General features: G+C 42.9%; 2 protein-coding genes across 2 annotated transcripts; one reads left to right on the top strand and one right to left on the bottom strand.

Annotated features, from left to right (window-relative positions):
• Positions 1–1,398: 1,398 nt before the first annotated feature.
• LOC109891384 (homeobox protein AKR) lies at positions 1,399–8,851 on the top strand. The gene is made up of 3 exons (XM_020483873.2): positions 1,399–1,707; positions 3,682–3,932; positions 5,097–8,851. Exons 1-3 carry the CDS (start codon positions 1,689–1,691, stop codon positions 6,198–6,200), a joined length of 1,374 nt encoding a protein of 457 aa, XP_020339462.1. The 5' UTR covers positions 1,399–1,688; the 3' UTR covers positions 6,201–8,851.
• Positions 8,852–10,603: 1,752 nt separating this feature from the next.
• LOC109891383 (myosin regulatory light polypeptide 9-like) lies at positions 10,604–15,428 on the bottom strand. The gene is made up of 4 exons (XM_020483872.2): positions 15,135–15,428; positions 12,508–12,709; positions 11,962–12,123; positions 10,604–11,685 (listed from the first exon to the last, which is right to left on the bottom strand). Exons 2-4 carry the CDS (start codon positions 12,689–12,691, stop codon positions 11,510–11,512), a joined length of 522 nt encoding a protein of 173 aa, XP_020339461.1. The 5' UTR covers positions 12,692–12,709; positions 15,135–15,428; the 3' UTR covers positions 10,604–11,509.
• Positions 15,429–20,734: the final 5,306 nt, after the last annotated feature.

Below are 20,734 nucleotides of genomic sequence, written 5' to 3'. Positions count from 1 at the left end.
AAATATTTTATGAAACAAGCATATATTTTATTGACTAGGATTTGTTCAATATTGATAATGCTTTACAAGTTAGGCTGTGTATGTCAAGGTTTTGGTTTAGTATAAAGGGTTGAGATAAAATGTGAATGAGTGGTTGTTTTGTTCATAAAATGAGATTTACTATGATTCTTGTATTTATATCTACTCTGGTAACATTAATGCATATTGTTGAATACCAAATTAAGTAAAATTGGTATATGTTAAGATTTTATGATAAAGCAATTCCATAGCCTGGTCTCTGCTTGTGCTGTGTCTTGGCTTGCCAACTATGGTCATTGTCATGCAGCACAAACAGATCTGAGACCAGCTAGTAATTCCCCATGTGCTAATCAATTTATTTTATTTTTTATTTAACCTTTATTTAACTAGGCAAGACAAATCACATTCTGTTGTAAATAAAAATGAAATCTGAATGCAGAGAACCACTCCATCTTTTACAATGCTGTAGATTTATTTATACAATTACAATGAGCTCATTTGTTAAAATATGTACTGTAAAATACTATGAAGAGAGAATATCATTCAATAAAATGCACACAATACTTTCTCAAACCGTTCACAATGGTCATTTTGTTAATCCTCTATCGGGTTGATGGTGTCAGAGATGATTTTATTATAGTGAGTAATGGGATTATTATAATCTACACTAGGCTATATAGGCTAGTCTATAATCTAATCTAGACAATCTAGAGATTGTAGTCTGTCTAATGCGTCATTTGGTTAGTCTTCCACACCAGTGACTATTTACATTCTTGTCACATTGTATTATCACATAATGCAAATTCCTACCTACGTGCGAGACAAAAACTAAAATACTAAAATAATATTGCCTGACATGTAGATATTTTGCAGTGGCAACAACAAGCTTTCCGAGGCAGCCCCGCGTACAGCACCTAGAGTATTTTGCTGCATATGAAAGAGGATGGGGAGCAAGGTGAGAAAGCTTCGACTTTCTCCTGCAGTTGTTGGGAAGATTCTGCTGTTCTATTGACCAGACTTTTTACTGTTTTATTACTGCATCCATTAGTGGCAGTGGCCCACTGTTGCTGTCAAGATTTTTGATCCCGTTTATGTAACAAGAAAACATGATCGTTTCGGTTACATAATAAACGCATATTCCGAGTACATGAGGAAACCCCCTTGGTTTGCTGGCCACTATAATATGTTGGCAAAAACAATAGTTCGTGTGTGTTAATTTCAATAATGTCGGAAACAAAACAACATTATTCAATAAAATCTTGTACTGGATTTTGAATTAAATGCTTCGCCTGTCAGTCACTCAGGAATGATGACACGGCATGTCTACTGGAAAGAAAGAGCCGTGATTGGATCGCGCAGATACAAGAGGCGGGATCATTCCATCTTCTACTGTCAGATTGGTATAGAGTTGGCTTTGCTTCTGCAGGTAAAAAGAACTGAGCGACACAAATTATGAAACATTTGTTCTAGCAAGACATCGAAACGCAATAGAACAACAGTACGCTTAGGTCGCAAGAAAAAAAGATTTGAAGCCTTGAAGAGCAAAGTAAAAGCGTGCAACACCTTTGGCGCTTGGAAACAAAATCTCGCTTTGTCAACATTTAGCCGGGGCACGCATTTTACAAGGAACTTCGACAGCTGCGTGTTTTCGAGCAAGCCATCAACAAAGAATGAAACCCCTAAAACGAGGTAGGCAGAAATTAGCCATGTTATTTTTATTTCCAGGTATGAATTGTTGCCCTGACCGTGTCTGACGGTTTGCCTGGTGTGCTCGCCCGTTGGTGTTAAATGGAATGCAGTTTTTTGTTGCGAGCAAATGCAGCGTGTGTTTGTTTGAATTTGGAGGGACAGCTAACCAGCTAGTTATCTTTGGAAGCAAGCATGGTGTCCATCTGGCGGAGCGACAGAACAGTCCTACATGCGCTATGGCGTGCGTTCAAAGGGTTCTTTGTACGTTTGCTACGTGACGATGGGAAGATGGCTAGCAAACTTAGTCAATGTTTTCTTTGCTCATTTTTCGGGCTCTAACAGGATTTTCTTATTTTCGCGATTTTTTTGCATTTGGAAATTGATTGCTTTCAGCTAGATAATTTAGATTTCTCTGGAACAATGTTAACTGCACTAGACGAGATTGAATGGAACATAACAGAATACCAATCACTGACGCGAACTTCATTGTTTGCTTTGTAGCCTGCTAGCCTTAACAGCTAGCTAGTTAACTAGCTAAGTTACGTTGGCTGTAATGCCCTTTTCGCCTTGAGGATTTTAGTGAATTTAGCAGCTCGATTTCTACTCACGCCTTTGAAGTTTAACCCATTGAGTAATTTAGAAAATATCATATTAGCTCTAATATAAGAACGGCCTTTGCTTCGTAGACAGTTGAGGTTTGATAGGAGTAACGTATGACATGTAAGTTAACTGACTTCAATCTAACCTCATCAAACTAGTTAGCTCAAATTATCCCACGTTTTATGACCCACCTGGAGTGCATTCATTAGCTACTAGCTAAAATGCAGGTCATTACCAGCTGTGTAACGGGATCGCTAGTAACTTTAATTGCTACTTTCAAGCTGTTCAATGGACAAAATATTGACAGCACAACTCACCCACTGAAAATCCAGTGTTTTAGACAGTATAAAAATAACTAGTTTACCTATTTAAGTTCTTGGCATATTTAGTTTGCTATAATCAATTATCAGTTTTGCCCTTTCATGCACTTAACACTTAAAAAGATTATAGCCGCAACGTACTGTAAACAATTGGATGGACATTCAATTTGGGCATACAAACAAGTGAGGAGTGTCTCCAGGACTCTGAATTTCCCTGGCAAGAGGTGAAAATGGTCCCTTGCACGGTCTATAGCTCGCCTGCCGCTGGAGATGGTGATATGCACACAATCTCCTTTGTAAGGACAGGCTGCCCCCAGGGGGTCAGATTTCAACCAGAGAAAGACATTTACTGCGTTCTATACCTTGGGAGAAAGCATGCTCCATTTTGAGTTGCCCCCGGGGTTCTGAATGTTTTAGTTCAATTAATGGCACATCACTTTAATAGTAAGTTGTCATTGATGAATGCTTTTAGTTGTGCTTACCTGACTGCTTCACCCATACTAGGTCTCTAACTCTAGGCGGCATTCTGTCTTCATACAGTTCACAACCATTCACTTCGACCCACGACAGCCCCACGTGAACCACAATTGTCTGGATTGTAAACTTTAGAAATGTAATTCATCGCCTGCGGTATGGCGTTTGAAACATATGGCCCTTATTGTACACCAGCGAAAGAATCCAAATAAAAAATATACACTTATTGTAGCAGTTTTGGACAGATGCATACAGCTATGGGTGCCTCCATCTGACAACACTACACTTCAGAGTTAAGCTTACACACAGGTGTTCAGAGCATACTAGATGGCTAATTGGCACAGGTCACCCCCTGTTTTCTGTAAACAAGCGTCTCAATTTAACCCTTCATTTAACCCTTCTTTATAGGTTGGTGAATGTACAATAACAAACAGGCCTACACAGAAGTAGATGCGTAACATGGTAATCTGATTTGGAGGGAACACAATACATTCCATAACAAATGAGTGAATGTCCAACCCTGTGAAGTGTCCACCATACAAACACTAGCTTGGCCAAACTGACCTCCTCCCCTCCTCAGCTCTGGAAGAGGAGCAGATACGGGAGCTGTCGTCAGCCATGTCTGACAGCGACCCCTTTGAGGATGACGGCTTTCCCCTTGACCTGTCAGGGGGCGGCGTGGCCTCTGGTAAGCGGCGTCGCCGCGGCAACCTGCCCAAGGAGGCGGTCATTGTGCTGCGGACCTGGCTGTATGAGCACCGCTACAACGCCTACCCTTCAGAGCAGGAGAAACTCAGCCTGTCAGATCAGACCAGCCTCTCCGTGCTACAGGTGAGCGGACCGGCCTAACATTGTTAAAGCAAAATGAATGAATGAAGGAAAGCATGCGCATGGTAAAATGTCCCAAGTGCCTGTAAGGTTATACTATGTGATTACTATTAATCATTGTGGCCTTCATAGTTCATGTTAAATGTTTTATACGTTTTTAGGTTCGGTTTCATCATGCTCCCCTTACAAGTGTAATGTTGAAATGAATGATTTACAATGTCCTCCAGTTGAATGGTTCCAGATATGCTGATTAGCTCCTGATGCTGTGTAAACAGTTGATCACAGCAGACACTTGGGGCAAGATGAAGCCATGACCACCTACTCGCCCTGTCGAAGATAGTTGTTTATCAGATATTGTGTTCTCTATTGGCCACGTGTGCGGGGCGATAAAAGCAGCAGCACCTATAGGCCTACTTCAGGCTGTTGCTAAGTATTCTAAACAGCGATCCATCCCATGGTATTTACTTCGTACTTATCATCGTACTTCAGCCCTTGGGTGTTTCACAACAGTGTAGCAAATATCCCATGACTGATGTACTACTGTACAGATGAATTTGACACCGTTACAGCAGCCCTTGTAGGCCAACCATGTGATGTTTCCTCTTCCCTCCAATACACACACACTCTCACAACCCAGGAGTTGGTGACATGAGCAGACAGAGCAAGAGGCTAGAGCAGACAGCCGGCCCAGTTTTAACTCTTTATTATATGAGCCAGTTGAGCTAATTATTAGGGTCTTCTAGTTGACTTGAAGCCGGCAGACAACCGAGCTCCAATGTTGTGCCCCTGGCTGGCTGTGTACTTCTCTGTGGCAAATTTTTCACCCGAGACTTCTCTAATGCCAACAGTCTGAGGCCCCTCATCTCACTGTGTGTGGGGGAGGTGTTTCCCACTAGAGGGCGGTAACCAGGCCTAAAGGTGAGGGAGACTATTCCCAAACAACTGGCCTCGGCCCAGTTTTAACACTTTATACTGGTCAGTTGAGCTAATTATTAGGGTCTTCTAGTTGACTTGGCACACACACCAAAAAAAAAAACTTTCTAAGTGACTTGAGATTTATATCTGTAGTTTGGATCTTGACGGAAGCCGAGTTGGGCCCTTGAGATGCACCCAGTTTGTTTTCTCAGTCATGCAGGCATTGTTAAAGGAACTTCCTCCACTTTCCAGATATGCAACTGGTTCATCAACGCCCGTCGCCGCCTCCTCCCTGACCTTCTCCGCAAGGACGGCAAAGACCCCACCCATTTCACCATCTCCCGGCGGGCAGGAAAAGGTGAGGGTCGCTCATCCACTGGTGGTGGAGGTAGCTCCCCTGAAAGCCCCACCTCCTCGGTCCCCTCACCATCCCTGCCCCCACTCCGGCCCTCGGTCATCCGGCCAGCCCCCACGCTGGACCTCAGCCTCCTGGGAAACACAGCCACGGCCATTCTGACGGGAGCTGGCTACCCAGGCCAAGAGGGCTGCTGCGTCCAGGCCCTGATGCAGCTGGACATGCACGTTCTCCTGAGGGAGGTCGAGGAGAAGGGCTCTACGGTTATTAGCGCCAGTCCTACTGGCGGGCTATTCAACACGCCACCCCCCACCCCTCCGGAGCTGTGCCCTGGCCAGGACTTCAGTGACCTGAGGCTGCTGGTGGATGCAGCTCTTCAGAGGGCCGCTGAGCATGAGAGTCAGACGAAGGCCACTACAGAGGCCACGGTCTGCAGCAGTGGTATGGGTCTGACCCTTCCACCAGAGCCGAGCCAAGCTACGCTGAACTCGCCCAGAGAGCAGAGTCCCACGGAAAAGGCTGTGGTGTCCGCAGTTTCAGTCCCAAACCCCGGCACAGTCTCTTCAGCACCTAAACTCACCCCAGCCTTTTCCTTCATTCCTGCGCCAAGTCTGCCTCCTCGCCAGGCCCAAATTCCAGTCCTAGTGCCAGTTTCAACCCCTGTCCCAACCTTCATCCCAGCACCAATCAAACCCCCTGTGTCAGCCCTAAGCCCTGTTCAAACCTTCACCCCTTCACTAACTTTATCCCCTGTCCCAGTCTCATCCCCAACTTTAGCCCTAGTCCAAGCACCTCCGCCAGCCCTCACCCCATTCCTAGGCCTTTCTTCCTCCATCCCCAGCAGCAGCAGTGTCCAGAGGGCCCAGTCAGTGGCCAGTGTGTGGAGCATGGTCCACAGCGACGTTCCAGTTCGACAGCCTGGTCCCGTGGCACAGACTCCCATAGCCACAGTGTGGGGGGCGCAGCACACCCTGCATGCTGTCAGTGAGACAGTCAACTAGAGCCACGGCCCACACCAAGCTGTGTATATCTGAGGACATATTCCTTTCATCAACCCACTGATCCTGTATGTCTCTGCTCTGCACTCTGTATATGCAGAACTGTCATATACATCAGACACAGGGATGGAAATACAAGTGTTTTAAAGACGATGCTTTTTTAAAGCATTTTTTTAATCAGGACTTTTAACAAAATATTTTTTCCAATAGAGCCTGTTGCTGGGCAGAAGCTGTCAACTTGTCAACATTCCAGAGTGTAGGTTAAATGTGATGTCAACATAAGAACGACAACACAAAGTTCTATTATGTAGTTTTGAACTCTTACTATCTCAACCATTTCCAAACGAGGACATTTCCTTCCCCTGTTAAACATTTTTTTAATGTCTTGAAGCCAGCACCAGCAGATCTAGCCTCATCAGTAGCAGTAGCAGGACTTGGTTGAATGTATAAAGCGGGACTCGATTACTTTAAACCCTGGCTGTCTAGCCTGTCAATCATTCCCACCAAGGATAAACAAGGGCGGACTTGGGGCGGAGACAACCGTGTTTGTTTGTTTCAAGCGCTAGTGTCGTGCTCCTCCAGTACAGTTTATGCACTTTAGATTTTCATTTTTTAGTCCGGCCTTCACAATCTCAAGCATTCCGACGCCCCCTTCCCCCTCCTCACAATGCCGGAAGACAGGCGGAAGGGAAATTGATTGTACTGCAGTGTGCCTGACTGCACAGCTCCAATGTCCTTCTCCTTGCCTTAAAGCGACTGTAAACATGTGGCCACCAGGGATTCTACATCGAAGACACACACCCAAAATCATCAGTCGCAAAGTATATGAACACTACCATTTTGTTTTACTTATAAAAAAAAAATCCTTTTCACCCATTTCCAAAATAGTATCTCAGCGGGTAAGCAGTATTTGTGTGTATATATGAAAGGAATGTTTTTTTTGTATTGCTCTGTTATCTTTATGTATTGTGTATGATTTCCTGGGATGTTTTTAATGTGGATGTGGAGGAGGTGACATCCCTGTGTGTGTGTGTGAACGTAAGGTCATGTAACAGAACTCAATTTCTGTGGTCGACGCTGAAGGCTTAGTCAGGTGACGCGGTCAGGCTAGTGCCCTAGTATGCCATAGTTGATGGATGAAGACTGTTACAAACATTTTCAAGCTTTTGGGTCATCCTGTTTGGAGAGGGTTTGACCCAAGTAGCAAATCATTGGAGCCTTAAGATCTGGTCCTTGTATTTCAAACCAAAATGTCTTAATTGAAATACTCTTAGTAGTTCCCTCGGATGACAAAGGCTGGTCAGTGTTGTATTGAAGTCATTGATCAATGTTGAGGTTATTGAGAAGCAAACTCTCTGGATAATTTGACTCTCCTTTCCTCTCTGTATTTTCTCTCTGTTAGTGGACTATATCCTCTCTACAGTGTTACTCATTCTTATACGGTTGTAGTTTCCATGAAACGGTCTTAGTTCATATACCACATTTTATGGCTAAATCCTAACTTTTGACGCAGCACAAATATTCGTGAGACCCTACGTCAACACACTGTGCTGCTGCAAAGTCTTATATTCTGTCAGGTCAAACAGGTCCAACTTAGACTTTTCTCTATTCTTTTCAACTCTTAAGCTTTGAAAAGACCATTGTGTTACAATTCCAGAAAATGTTTGATCTTCCAGCTAGAAAGAAGCATGAGGAGCTGATATGGAGTTTTGTTATTATTAGCCTGGGTTTGTGACGCGCACTGATCCCATTCTCTCCGTCATGTCTCCCAGATATGTAGGCTACCCCTGGATTTCTTTCATACGGCTGGATGTCGGCATTGTTTCCTGATTTGTCGTTGGGAAAGGTAGATCGTACAGGTACTCCACTAACGGAGATGTGCTGAAGAGTTTTAAGGCTCACACGCTGCACCCAATGTGGATCTAGCATTCTGCCTGTCATTCAGCACGCTGTCTTTTGGGGACCTGCTGTATATTGACTGCCCAAATTTTTATGTGTTTCTATGTGTAAAATCGGTGCGCACTCTGTTGGCAAATTATGTTCACAGGTGCTAAGTATTCTCAGCCAGCAAACACTTTTGGTGCGTCTGAGCCCTTAACTCCTCCTTAAACAGTTTGGGGGAAGGAAGGGTTCCTGGTCATAGTGATTTGTAAGAAATAATGGTGTGAATAGATATACAGTACAATTAAGCGGGTACGTGGTTTATTCATTACTACATGCCACTGACTACATGTTACTTGTTACGATACTGGAAACAACCTGGATACTGGACATTATTTAGAAATATATATATATATATATATATATCAGGTTTTGGATGCAGAATGAAACTTGGGTCGTAGATGCCAATGTGAAAATGCATGTAAATTCATCAAGGTCAGGTGTTTTTCTTTTGGCATGAATTGTAGCTGAAATGACAATGTGTAGCTTCTCAATATGACCAATTGCATCCTAAAGATGTTTTTTCCATTTCACTGTATGAATCATGGCTGATGTATTGAAAGTATAACTGGCTATCGTGCCTTAAACATGGGATTGAGGGATATACCCCTTCTACATAGAAACTTTTGAATAGTCTGTGCAATATATGCCTTAAACTTTAAATGTGTTTTGTACAAGCATTTCAGAGAATAAAAGTTTTTCTTTTTCATATGCTGATCCATGTGCTTTGTTTCGTTATATATATATATATATGAACTGTAGTGTCACATTACAATATCCTTTTGTCTCGCAGCACTAAGATTAATGACACAGAATTTACATGTGCAATATATTGTATCATGGATGCCCTCCCCCAGTTCTATCCAAGACAACCATTTTCATCTAAGTTGAGTCCAAAGGTCTACTGAACCTTTTAGATGGTCACCTTCCAGCCACCCAGGACCTCTATACTGGGCGGTGTCAGAGGAACTCCCTAAGTCATAGACTGTTCTCTGCTACTGCATGGCCAACTGTACCGGAGCACCATGTCTGGGACCAAAAGGATCCTGAACAGCTTCTTCCTCCCAAGCCATAAGACTTGGAACAGTTAATCTGGATCCAAGGCACTGCATCTCAATGCTAGAAGCGTCACTACAGACACTGGTTCGAATCCGGGCTGTATCACAACCGACCGTGATTGGGAGTCCTATAGGGCGGCGCACAATTGTCCCAGCGTCTGGGTTTGGCCGGAGTAGGCCGTCATTGTAAATAAGAATTTGTTCTTAACGGACTTGAATAGTTAAAACAATTATCAAATGACTACCTGTACTATTTGCATACCCCCCCCCCCCCCCCACACTCACTGGACTCTAACCACACAATACCCGGATAAACACAAACTAATTTATATTGATGCCAAACAGTGCATTTGATCAGTATTCAGACCCCTTCACTTCTTCCATATGTTACAGCCTTATTAAAACAAATCTACACACTGCTCCCTATAATAAAGCAACTTTTAAAGAGATGTTTGCTAATGTACATCTTTTTTTTTTTTAAATCACGTTTAACTAAGTAATCAGACCCTTTACTCAGTACTTTGCTCCGTTCATCTTTCCCTAGAATCTGACTTGTCTCCCAGTCAAGTGGGAGACTGCTGAAAAACATCCCCACAGCATGATGCTTCACCGTAGGGATGGTAATGGCCAGGTGATTAGCGGTGCCGGTTTCCTCCAGACGTCCTAAATGCCAAATGTCACATCTTGGTTTCATCACTCCAGAGATTCTTGTTTCTCATGGTCAGAGTCCTTTAGATGCCTTTAGGAAAACTCCAAGCGGGCTGCCATGTGCCTTTTACTAAATAGTAAAGGCCTGATTGGTGAAGTGCTGCAGAGATGGTTGTCCTTCTGGAAGGTTCTCCCATCTCCACAGAGGAACTCTGGAGCTCTGTCGGAGTGACCATTGGGTTCTTGGTCACCTCTCTGACCAAGGCTCTTCACCGATTGCTGTTTGGACAGGTGGCCAGCTCTAGGAAGAGTCTTGGTGGTTCCAAACTTAAATTTAAGAATGGAGGCCACTGTTCTTGGGGACCTTCAATGCTGCCAGAATAACTTGGTACCCTTCCCCCGATCTGTGCCTTGACACAATCTTGTCTCGGAGCTTTACGGACAATTGTGGTGTTCACTGTTTGAAGTAACATATTGTAATATCGCAAACGGGGTGGCAGTTTCACTGCTACTGATTACAGCTAAGACTCGGTGACTCTTGAAATACTGCCTAGTCCACATCTGGTGTGCTAGTGCTTTAACCTGGACCACTTCATTTGAGCATACATTATGTCACATGCTTCTTACATGACAGGTTGTAGACTAACAGTGAAATGCTTTCTCGCGGGTCCTTTTCCAACAATGCAGAGTTGAAGACATACAGTAAATATTAAGTATTCTTCTCAAAGTGGTGTGAAGTGTCACAACTGCAATGCAAGAGAATATCAGTTTATATTTTATTTTCTCTGATAGAATATTAAAAGGTATTGAATGCTGCACTGAATGCAGCAGGACATTGAAATTACTCATCTGGAATAAAGGACACAGTGGAATGTCACTTCAGGGTCCTTCGTTAGTCCTATACAGGCATGATCATTTTCCTTTAACAATAATTCAACCCAAACATGATTATACCCGAACACAACCAAGCCCAACCTCTTCCTTCTGTTCTCTCTTATGAAAGAGCAACGAGTAAACAATTTCAAAAGGCTGACTTTCTTCACGACATCATCCCTCGCTTTCGTGTACAGGTCTGACCCTTCATGTTGAGTGTTTTATCTTGAATGAGGTTGTGGTGCATCAATGCAGGCAGAGTTAGAATAGACCTGACCAGATGACAAGGAGATATGACTAGCACTGGGAAACATGTCCAACGAAAGAAGGGTGGAATGATAAGCATTTAAGCAATGAAGGTAACATACAACCCGTCAAAAACATTACATTAATAGAATAGAAGAGTCCATTACAATGTGGTTTTCCAACACAGCTCCTGGATAGAAGGTGCAGTTCTTTACAGAGGTGGTGCTGGTGTGAGGCAAGAAGAGGTACTTGGCTGGTATGTAGTGTGGAATGCTTTTTAGGGGGAGTGGGGCACACATACAAAAGGCGTTCAGTGCATCTCAAGAGTCTAATATTGCTTCCTTTCACCTTGTCACCTTTCCTGGAATGGATTAGAGTAAAGCAATATTCAGATCACTGGGAATCTCAGAAAGGATACAGAGAGGAAGCCACTACAGACTTATTGAGATACACTCCTCAATGGATAATCACCATTGACTATAAAAGAGAAGTCCATTCCATCTAAAAAAAAGCACTGTGTGTGGGCCGCAAAGCAGTTGTCTCTCCCTACATGTCGTCCTTGTCCTTAGCTCCGTGTTTGAGGATGCGGGTGAACTCGGCGTAGTTGAAGTTGCCCTTCGTGTCGATAGGCGCCTCACGGAACAGCTCGTCCACTTCCTCATCAGTGAAACGGTCGCCCATTGTGGTCAGTAACTCTCGCAGGTGGTCCTCGTGGAGCACTCCTGCAAACGGGAGAGTGAGGCGGGTCATCATCTGGCTCTTTCCTTGATTCTTCTCATCCTCTCTCCTTCTCTAAACATTGGAGAAGAAGGTCCGAGTGGGGGGGGACCTTGAACCTTCCCAATACGGTTGAGAAGGTGGTAAGAAGAGAGGCTGAGAAGAATCGAGGATAAGAAGTCTGTTTTTTTCCCTTTTAAGTGTTTGACATTACTGTGAAGGTGGATGCTAGTGGTTGACATTGAAGAGTGTTTGTGAGTGTGCGTGCTCGTGTGTCTCACCAGAACCCTCCTCGTCGAAGCAGGCGAAGGCGTTGCGGATAACGTCCTCGGGGTCGGTGCCGTTGAGGCGCTCTCCGAACATGGTGAGAAACATGGTGAAGTTGATGGGCCCCGGCGCCTCCGCCATCATCCCCTCCAGGTACTCATCTGACGGGTTCTTACCTGGGGACCACAACAGAACACTCACACCATAGTCAACATTAAGTGGTAAAATCTGAATTCTGTTTGAAGGTAGACATTGAGGAAATATAAATATTATGGTTCAATCCCCATTGGGACATACTTTCGATGTCCGTTGGACCAATGTTAAATTGACTTATGTGCCTGTTTGGACGTTATTACCGGTCGGCATGCTTATTGTTAGCGCTCTATCTGACAGTACTGGTATAACTGGGAAACGTTCTGTTGCTATACATCTCTAAGGTTGTTTTTGGGGAGGTTGTTTCAGTCTAGAATTGATGAGTATACGCTCGTTAGGTTTTGTATATAGAATATAGTCAACCCACTAACAGGTTCCTATGCGTTCCCCTTTGGCCTATGTCTTACCCAGTGAGGCCAGCATGTCATGAAGATCCTCCTTGTCGATGAAGCCGTCTCGGTTCTGGTCGATCATGTTGAAGGCCTCCTTGAACTCCTGGATCTGAGACTGGTCGAACATGGCGAACACGTTGGACGTGGCCCTCTGGGGCCGCTTCTTGGTGGTCTTCCCCTTTGCACGTTTGCTCGACATGATGGTGGTTGGATGGGCCTAAGGCGTGCAAAATAGAATATGGATGGTTACGGTTGGATGAAAGATACGACTCCCCAAAGTGGGCTGTTGTATTGGGGAAGCGGATGGTTCTCATCTCTCCCACGGGAAATGTCTCCCCCAAAAAAGATTGAATAAAGAAAAATGTTCTTAATTTATCATGGCACAAGAGTATAAATGCAAAAGCCTGACAGTGATGATTTAGTTAGGCCTACATGTCAACCTCATCTGCGTGATTGCGATATGCGCTGAATAGGATCATACATGAGCAAAAATGTTACATAAATTGTCTAGGGACTTCACTTGGTGCCAGAAAATTGGTTATTACTTAGTCTCAATTATTCAATTTTCAGTCTCTGCATTGGTGCCAGATGCCATCGACCTCCAAATTACACTTTCTCTCCACACCAAAGATTCAGGTTGTGCTACTGCTGACTGTCATCTGCAGTGAACAGTGTGAAGAGGTCACAAGATAGCCACCTGGTATCCTGGAGAACAGGCCAAACTTAGACCCGTCACTCAGTGTGCGTCATTGACGATGTGTGCACAGGCGGGGATAGTGCTGCTGGGTGGTGGCACATCAGAATACAGACTGAGCGACACAATACCATACAGGAATTAACATGTCATTAAGGTTGAGTCATTTAGAGGTATAATGAGTTCATTGACTGCCAGACTATGACATAATGCATTGAGAGCCACTGAAGCATGTTATTCATATCAATGATTCGCTTAGACTCAGGGATGCTCTCCACACAAAATCTCTTCCTCATGTTGGATGACTGACAGAGAAACAAAATATACACTCTCTACTGGCATGTGGTACAGGAGATAAAAGCACTGGTAACCAAGATATAAAGCAGGCTACCATAACATCATTTAGCAAGCCTTATTTGAGCATAGATGGGAACGACGTGTGTGTTTGCATGAGTGTGATAGAGGTAGATCACAAAATCATGGCCGTGTTCAGCAGGCACAAAATTAGAGATTGTTTTTAAACGTCAAAACGTTCTCATTGGGGCAATGTCAGTTGGTACCAAAATATTTTCTACCATTTCATCCCTACTGAACAAGACCCAGTTGTCCAGTGACATAACCCAGTCAAATGTTAGGCAAACAACAAGTCTCTCTCACTCAGTGTGTCTCCGCTTGCTATTGGAGGTAATAGAGATGTAAGGGAGTTGTCACTGGCGAACTGCTTGCTCATTGTCCAGCTTCATTTCAAAGGCTGAAGCAATTTTAAGATTTGGGCCTGGGGGCAAATGTTTCTTCTCAGAAGTTCTGTCCTTCTCTTTTCCATGTGTTTATAACACATCACCATGACTAGGGGGCTGTTCAAAAATGAGAATGTTATAAGTGAATTTCTCAGGGTTGAGTTGCCTGATTTCCTGTAATATTTCACATTCTTGTAGAGGGATGACGAGATCCCTATGTCATTCTAAGCACATCTTGCACAACCATTTAAAACGGATCAATTAGTCTTGTCCAAACCCTCATCTCATTCTAACTAACTAGAGCTTTAGTCTGAAGCCACCTTGGAAATCTGTGTTTCCCAACTTCACTCTAGAATTCATTTCTAGGCCATTATTACTTCACTGCTTCTGCAACCAATTGAATTCCTCAGGTTTCTCGACTGGCTGACTCACCGATTAGGTTTAGAAAACATTTCAAGGTCATCATTGGTTTGTTATTCTCTGGGATGTACTGTGTGTTTATCAGTGTACCAACCACACCTCATCTCTGCGGTCAGGGCCCCACTGACCAGACACACACACACTAGCAGTTATGTCAATCACTGTCTTGACCTAACCACCTAACCTCTCATCACGGACACCACTACTACTTCTGAGGGGTCAGCACGGGGGAAGTTCCTAAATGCGACATACTTCAACAGACCAAACCAACCTCTCGGGGTCTAAAAACAGGTAAACATAAGGCTCTAGATTAGAAGTGAGGCAGTTCCATTGCATTTTTTCATTGTTCCCCTCTAATCATGGACTAATTTAGACCTGGGACACCAGGTGTGTGCAATTAATTATTAGGTAGGACAGAAAACCAGCAGGCTCCTGACCTCTTCGAGTAAGAGTTGAATACCCCTGCTCTAGTGTTTAGACAGCTCTATACGGGGCACAGAGTGGTGACAACTGGTCAAATCTTGATTCCACAACACAGTTGTTTGGGCTACAGAGCACCACCGTGATGAGTAGCTACACCAGATGACCCTAGACCTGTGACTGGTCACTTTAGGCATACAAGAAGAACTCAAACTCTATCCAGCCCTCACCTTTAACGCAGCTTTTACAAATGTTGACAGTTTCCCATACAATTCTGACTAATGCTTTAAAAGTGCCACATCTAATACCAACATAAAATCCCTCTAAGATAAACAACATTAAGGAAAATGTTTTTTAAAAATCCATCTCACCTTGGCTTCAGGTGAATTGTAGTTGTTTTGGGGAGTTCTCTGAGGCCTTCTGTCTGGGTCTCAGTGCTTAGTTGGAAGGGAAGCAGGCAGTCCCACTGAAAAGTTTGTTTAAAGAAAGTCTTCAACCGGCCCATCCCACTCCTCCATTGGCCAATCGCCTTGCCCGGCTGTCCCAAACAGAGCCAGCCCTGCTCAGGCATTTACCCATACAAGGGAAAAGAATGTGCAGGCCTGCAGCTCGCCACTGCCACAGCGGAGCCAGGGTTGTTTGGCAATGGGAATATGGCTGAAATGACAGGAACTCTGATAAGCTGCCTTATTTAGAGAAAAAGCTAAAGGGCCGCTGTGCGGACGATCTGTCTATGGTTTGTGGTTTTACATCTGGGAGGGAGGGAGAAGATGATGATAGGAGCCGTGTTCTGAAGCTCCCAGTTGTTTGAAAAGCTGCCTGGGGGACTCCTTAATAAGGCAGTTTGTCTGGCCAAGCTACTGTCTGGATCTCTAGGGAACACCTTTTTATCATGTCATTGCTGTACAGTAGCATAAGTTCTTCTGTGGTACTGTTCTCTGCCATATTGAGAACAACTGTTATGCATTTCCAATGAAATTACACATTTATATTGTGTTATTGTTCTTGCAAATACCTACCAAGAAACAAAATATCTGGTCACATTTGAGTTGCACAGATGCACTTTTTGTAACTACACTGATGACATCACATTTGACCATTAGACCAACTCCTTGAATGCCCTACTCCTTGGAAGTTTGCAGTTGTCTAAAAAACACTATTTTGCTTTAGTGTGTGTACTTTACTGTACTAATACTTAGGATATTGCTTTTCAACAGGAGAAGTTCAAAAATGGCTGGAGGACATCTTTAAGAGAAGTATAAAATAGTGTATTATGGATGTAAGTTTAAAGTGTATGAAGGGTTTTTCAATGACTCTTCAGGTTCTCTTTTCAGTGGACTTATGCAAATGATGTGTTCATGGAAATTGTGTTTTTTATCAATATAGATTTGCAATAAGAGTTTTGCTTTGACCACATTTTACATTTGCAGAATAACCTGTACTTCATATCTACAAATAAAAAAATGTGTGTATTGAGCTTGCAAGTAAGCATTTCACTGTACTGTTTACACCTGCTGTATCCTGTGCAGGTGACAAATACACATTTGATTTGTTTACATGCAATGGGTATAAATGTCTGCCTGGAATGAGGCTCCTATGAAACTCCTATACTTTGCTTTATATTGCGTCTGCTACTACTGTGTGCAGAGCATACTGGAGTCCATTGCATACCATGACCTGTAAACAAGAAAAGGATGCCGTCTGGTGGCCAGAGAAAGTTAGTTTTTTTTGTATAATCTACAATAATAATGATTGTTTTCTGATTCTATCATAAACTAGTGTTTCCCAAACTCTGTATTCGGGACCCCAAGGGGTGCACCTTTTGGTTTTTACCCAAACACTACACAGCTGATTCAAATGATCAAAGCTTGATGATTAGTTGATTATTTGAATCAGCTGTGTAGTGCTAGAGCAAAAACCAAAACGTGCACCCCACCCAGTTTGGGAAACCCTGAAAAACAATACAGTACTATAATTGTGACGTCAACGAATTGTGTGACAATTCTGATCTGTTATATAATTTTTCATCTTATTAATTAATCGATCCCATCATTCATAAATTATACTTTATTTTTATTTATTTTTAAATTTCACCGTTATTTAACCGGGTAGGCTAGTTGAGAACAAGTTTTCATTTACAACTGCGACCTGGCCAAGATAAAGCATAGCAGTGTGAACAGACAACAACACAGAGTTACACATGGAGTAAAGAATAAGTCAATATAACACAGTAAAAAAAAAAGAGTCTATATACATTGTGTGCAAAAGGCATGAGGAGGTAGGCGAATAATTACAATTTAGCAGATTAACACTGGAGTGATAAATGGTCAGATGGTCATGTGCAGGTAGAGATACTGGTGTGCAAAAGAGCAGAAAAGTAAATAAATAAAAACAGTATGGGGATGAGGTAGGTAAATTGGGTAGGGTGTTGGCTTTAGGGATTATCAGTGAGATACACCTGCTGGAGCGCATGCTACGGGTGGGTGTTGCCATCGTGACCAGTGAACTGAGATAAGGCGGAGCTTTACCTAGCATGGACTTGTAGATGACCTGGAGCCAGTGGGTCTGGCGACGAATATGTAGCAAGGGCCAGCCGACTAGAGCATACAGGTCGCAGTGGTGGGTGGTATAAGGGGCTTTAGTAACAAAGGGGATGGCACTGTGATAAACTGCATCCAGTTTGCTGAGTAGAGTATTGGAAGCTATTTTGTAGATGACATCGCCGAAGTCGAGGATCGGTAGGATAGTCAGTTTTACTAGGGTAAGTTTGGCGGCGTGAAGCTAGATGGGGGGGGCGATCAATTCACAAATGGTGTCCAGGAAACAGCTGGGAGCTGAGGGGGTTCGGTAGCAGGCGGCAACAGTGAGAGACTTATTTCTGGAGAGATTCATTTTTAAAATTAGAAGTTTGAACTGTTTGGGTATGGACCTGGAAAGTAAGCCTGCAAAGTAATGTCAATCTCTGCAGTAGACAGCAACTCCACCCTCTTTGGCATTTCTATCTTGACGGAAAATGTTATAGTTGGGTATGGAAATCTCAGAATTTTTGGTGGCCTTCCTAAACCAGGATTCAGACACGGCAAGGACATCGGGGTTGGCAGAGTGTGCTAAAGCAGTGAGTAAAACAAACTTAGGGAGGAGGCTTCTGATGTTGACATGCATGAAACCAAGGCTTTTTCGATCACAGAAGTCAACAAGTGAGGGTGACTGGGGACATGCAGGGCCTGGGTTTACCTCCACATCACCCGCGGAACAAAGGAGGAGTAGGATGAGGGTGCGGCTAAAGGCTATCAAAACTGGTCGCCTAGAGCGTTGGGGACAAAGAATAAAAGGAGCAGATTTCTGGGCGTGGTAGAGTATATTCAGGGCATAATGCGCAGACAGGGGTATGGTAGGGTGCGGGTACAGCGGAGGTAAGCCCAGGCACTGGGTGATGATAAGAGAGGTTGTATCTCTGGACATGCTGGTTGTAATGGGTGAGGTCACCGCATGTGTGGGAGGTGGGACAAAGGAGGTATCAGAGGTATGAAGAGTGGAACTAGGGGCTCCATTGTAAACTAAAACAATGATAACTAACCTGAACAACAGTATACAAGGCATATTGACATTTGAGAGAGACATACAGCGAGGCATAAAGTAATCACAGGTGTTGATTGGGAGAGCTAGCTAAAACAACAGGTGAGACAATAACAGCTAATCAGCTAACACAACAACCGCAGGTAAAATGGCGATGACATTTATTCTGACAAATAAAATAAAATTTTATTGGCATACACATATCTGCAGATGCTATCGCAGGTGCAGCGAAATGTTTGTGTTTGTAGCTCCAACAGTGCAGTAATAATACATTGCAACACAAAACAGTAAACACATATTCCAAAAATGTTAATAGAAAGAATTAAGAAATATCAGATTCAGCAATGTCAGAGTCCATAATATAAACAGTACCAGTCAAAAGTGGACACACCTACCATTCCAGGGTTTTTCTTTATTTTTATTAGTTTCTACATTGTAGAATAATAGAGTGAAGACAGCAAAACTATGAAATAACACATGGAATAATGTAGTGACCAAAAATGTGTTAAACAAATCAAAAAATATTTTATATTTGAGATTCTTCAAAGTAGCCACCCTTAGCCTTGATGACAGCTTTGCACCATCCAGCTTTCGTAACTTTTGGAGTACCCAAACTCAGTAACGTAATCTGATTACATTCCATTACTTTTAGATTACTTTCCCCTTAAGAGGCATTAGAAGAAGACAAAGGCATGTTACCAATTGAACGACATCTATTGCAGGATAAATCAATGTTAAAGTTTACATTGCTGGCTATATATGGATGTTAAATTTTACTTTATGGGATGGTTATGTAGGCTTCTAACCCATCGCTTTCTACTACATATAATAATATGATTAAAGTATATCTTTACATTAAAAACCAAAGTCTAACAGAATTCCAGTCATTCCAATAAATGTAATGCCCCTTGATCTGTTATCTTCAAGTATAGATTAGCCAAATTGTTTTACCTGAGCATGACCCCAAAACTAAGGATTTATTAACCAGCCCTACTGTTGTTTATGATTTTGTTGTCATGGGGGACTGATTGCACTCATGGAATGACATGCTTTGAGCACTACTGAAAAGTGCTATTTACATGTGAAAAATGAATGTCATATGCTGCATTTGCTATAGACCTATTGTTTACCTTTTGTTGCTGACACTTGATAATATGCAGCTGTTTTAAAGGGCAAATCCACAGATGAAACTATAACAAAACAGTTGTCCTGCCTCTTTTGGTAAAAGCTGAGGGATGGGCCTGGAGAAATGTGACCACTCTCAGATTAATATACAGAGCTATGGATGCAAGGACTGACCATCCATGATACATATATTTTTGTTTTAACCATGTTAGGAGGCTATTCAGTGTGTGTTTACATTTACAATGTTTACAAACATTGGAATAAAACAAGCTTATATTTTTGGTTCTCATGAGTGTGACAGTTGAACTAAGCTCATAAAACATTTAAGTTATATTCTTCAAGAATCAATGAAGATATATTTTTATATTACCGTTCAAAAGTTTGGGTTCACTTAGAAATGTCCTTGTTTTCCATGAAAACATACATGAAATTAGTTTCAAAATGAATAGAAAATATTGACAAGGTTATAAATAATGATTTTTAATAGAAATAATAATTGTGTCCTTCAAACTTTGTTTTCGTCAAAGAATCCTCCATTTGCAGCAATTACAGGCTTGCAGACCTTTGGTATTCTAGTTGTCAATTTGTTGAAGTTATCTGAAGAGATTTGACCCCATGCTTCCTGAAGCACCTCCCACAAGTTGGATTGGCTTGATGGGCACTTCTTACGTACCATACGATCAAGCTGCTCCCACAACAGCTTAATAGGGTTGAGATCCGGTGACAGTGCTGGCCACTCCAGACAGAATACCAGCTGACTGCTTCTTCCCTAAATAGTTCTTAGTAATAGTTTGGAGCTGTGCTTTGGGTCATTGTCCTGTTGTAGGAGGAAATTGGTTCCAATTAAGCGCCGTCCACAGGGTATGGCACGGCATTGCAAAATGGAATGATAGCCTTCCTTCTTCAAGCCTTCCTTCAACCCTGTACAAATCTCCCACTTTACCACCACCAAAGCACCCCTAGACCATGCCTGACAAATGGCGTCAAGCACTCCTCCAGCATCTTTTCATTTTTTCTGCTTCTCACAAATGTTGTTCTTTGTGATCCGAACACCTCAAACTTAGATGTGTCTGTCCTTAACACTTTTTACCCCAATCTTCCTCTGTCCAGTGTCTGTGTTCTTTTGCCCATCTTAATGGCCAGTCTCAGATATGGCTTTTTATTTGCAACTCTGCCTAGAAGGCCAGCATCCCGGATTCGTCTTTTCACAATTGATGTTGAGACGCCTGTTTTGTGGGTACTATTTAATGAAGCTGCCAGTTGAGGACTT

The sequence above is a fragment of the Oncorhynchus kisutch genome, linkage group LG5 (genome assembly GCF_002021735.2).
Source record: "Oncorhynchus kisutch isolate 150728-3 linkage group LG5, Okis_V2, whole genome shotgun sequence".
Taxonomy (NCBI): domain Eukaryota; kingdom Metazoa; phylum Chordata; class Actinopteri; order Salmoniformes; family Salmonidae; genus Oncorhynchus; species Oncorhynchus kisutch.
This window is presented reverse-complemented; position numbering and strand designations above follow the sequence as displayed.

Bases quoted from the DNA above. Each gene is read 5' to 3' on its own strand.
- LOC109891383 (XM_020483872.2), bottom strand. From the start codon at position 12,691: ATGTCGAGCAAACGTGCAAAGGGGAAGACCACCAAGAAGCGGCCCCAG. The intron at 12,124-12,507 runs GTAAGACATAGG...TGTGGTCCCCAG, and splicing joins TGACATGCTGGCCTCACTGG to GTAAGAACCCGTCAGATGAG. The intron at 11,686-11,961 runs GTGAGACACACG...TCCCGTTTGCAG, and splicing joins CTTCGACGAGGAGGGTTCTG to GAGTGCTCCACGAGGACCAC.
- LOC109891384 (XM_020483873.2), top strand. The intron at 3,933-5,096 runs GTGAGCGGACCG...TCCACTTTCCAG, and splicing joins CCAGCCTCTCCGTGCTACAG to ATATGCAACTGGTTCATCAA.